Source organism: Emiliania huxleyi (genome assembly GCF_000372725.1).
Source record: "Emiliania huxleyi CCMP1516 unplaced genomic scaffold EMIHUscaffold_6992, whole genome shotgun sequence".
Lineage (NCBI taxonomy): Eukaryota > Haptophyta > Isochrysidales > Noelaerhabdaceae > Emiliania > Emiliania huxleyi.
The window spans coordinates 1-1,391 of NW_005196761.1; the positions used below are offsets into that span (position 1 = coordinate 1).

The 1,391-nt window shown below is 62.9% G+C and overlaps 1 protein-coding gene across 1 annotated transcript; it reads left to right on the top strand.

Annotated features, from left to right (window-relative positions):
- Positions 1-578: 578 nt before the first annotated feature.
- Positions 579-1,206, top strand: EMIHUDRAFT_124882 (hypothetical protein; the record flags this gene model as incomplete). The annotated part of the gene is made up of 1 exon (XM_005762042.1): positions 579-1,206. A coding segment is annotated over one exon (628 nt), but the record flags the coding sequence as incomplete, so codon positions are not given.
- Between the last annotated feature and the right edge of the window lie 185 nt (positions 1,207-1,391).

A 1,391-nucleotide genomic window follows, 5' to 3' on the forward strand; every position in this document is an offset into this window, starting at 1 on the left:
ATCGAGCTCTTCTTGCCGTACGGCGGTCTTCCTGATGCGTGCCGGCACAGAGCTCTGTGCAAGCCGTCCAACGTGATCGTGACGAGTGTATCGCTTTGACGGATCGACCGTACTTGTTATCAAGACTGATATGACGTACACAGTGACACATCAGACGACACATGCTCTCCCACCCGCCGGGCCGCAAAACGCTCTCGACGAGAGCCACAAGAAGCCGTCCGCACAGCAAGCCGCTCGGTCGAACACGTTGCTCGCTCGATGCCGGCGAGTGCATTGCGCACGAGGTAGACGGTGGCGTAGCTAACATCACTGACGAAGACCGTCCGCTGGCGTGAGCGGCGGCGATCGGTCCCTAACCTGCGGTCCTTCACCGCAATCGGTCCTTCGCGCTCGTCCCTAACCCAAAAAAGCACGATTCTGAAGTTGGGCCCTCAGGCCCATGTAACGATGTGAGTTCTTCGTTGTGCGGGCATGTGAGTGTACACACAGTCCTGAGAGAAATAAATAAAGAAAGAAAACAGAGAAACAGGGGACAAACACTCATGGACCCCAGTTGATTTCTTTTCCTCCTCTGGCAGGCGCTGGACCGACGAGTCGGCGAGGGTCGCCACGCTGCCCGAAATGAGCGCGCGCGACCCACCACATCGCGTTCTTCTCGGCGTCATGTCCAACCCTGTCAAGCCCGCAATGCGCGCCCAGCAGCGCAAGTGGGCCGGCCACTTCCAGCACGCAGCCAACGTGGACGTGCGGTTTGTTCTGGGCACCACCTTTTTCAACAACACGCAGCGGCCTCCGCCCGAGTGGGACGAGCTCAAGGCGGAGGAGAAGGAGCACAAGGACATCATCTTTGTCGAGGGCCGCGAGAAGCTGCCGCACGTCGGCGTCGTCACGGAGAAGAGCGCGTCGTTCTGGCTCTCGCGCGGCGCCGAGTCGCCGGGGTACGAGTGGTACTGCAAGTGCGATGACGACACGCTCGTCCACCTCTCGCGCCTCGGCGAGACCCTCGCCAACGTGACCCGATCGCTCGGCCGCACAGCCCACGTCTACTTTGGCCACCTCAAGTGGCGCGGCTGGGAGGCGGGCCACCGCTTCCAGGCGTGCGGCGGCGGGTGGGGCGACTCGGCCAAGACGCTGAGCGATATCCTCGGCGGCGGAGGCATGCCCGACGGATCGCGCTACCCCCCCTGCCCGCACGCCGCGGGTCCGGTGCCCTACATGAGCGGAGGCATGGCCTGCGCGACTAGAAGCGGAAGACGCGCTCTTGTCTCCCAACCAGCGCTCGAGAGGACGCGGACTCCGCTGCATTCGGTATTCCGCTGTATCCAGCGCATTCGCACCCCTCGTACTCACGCGCTGCTCTCCGCACACGCAGGTCTGCATGTCGCGCCCCT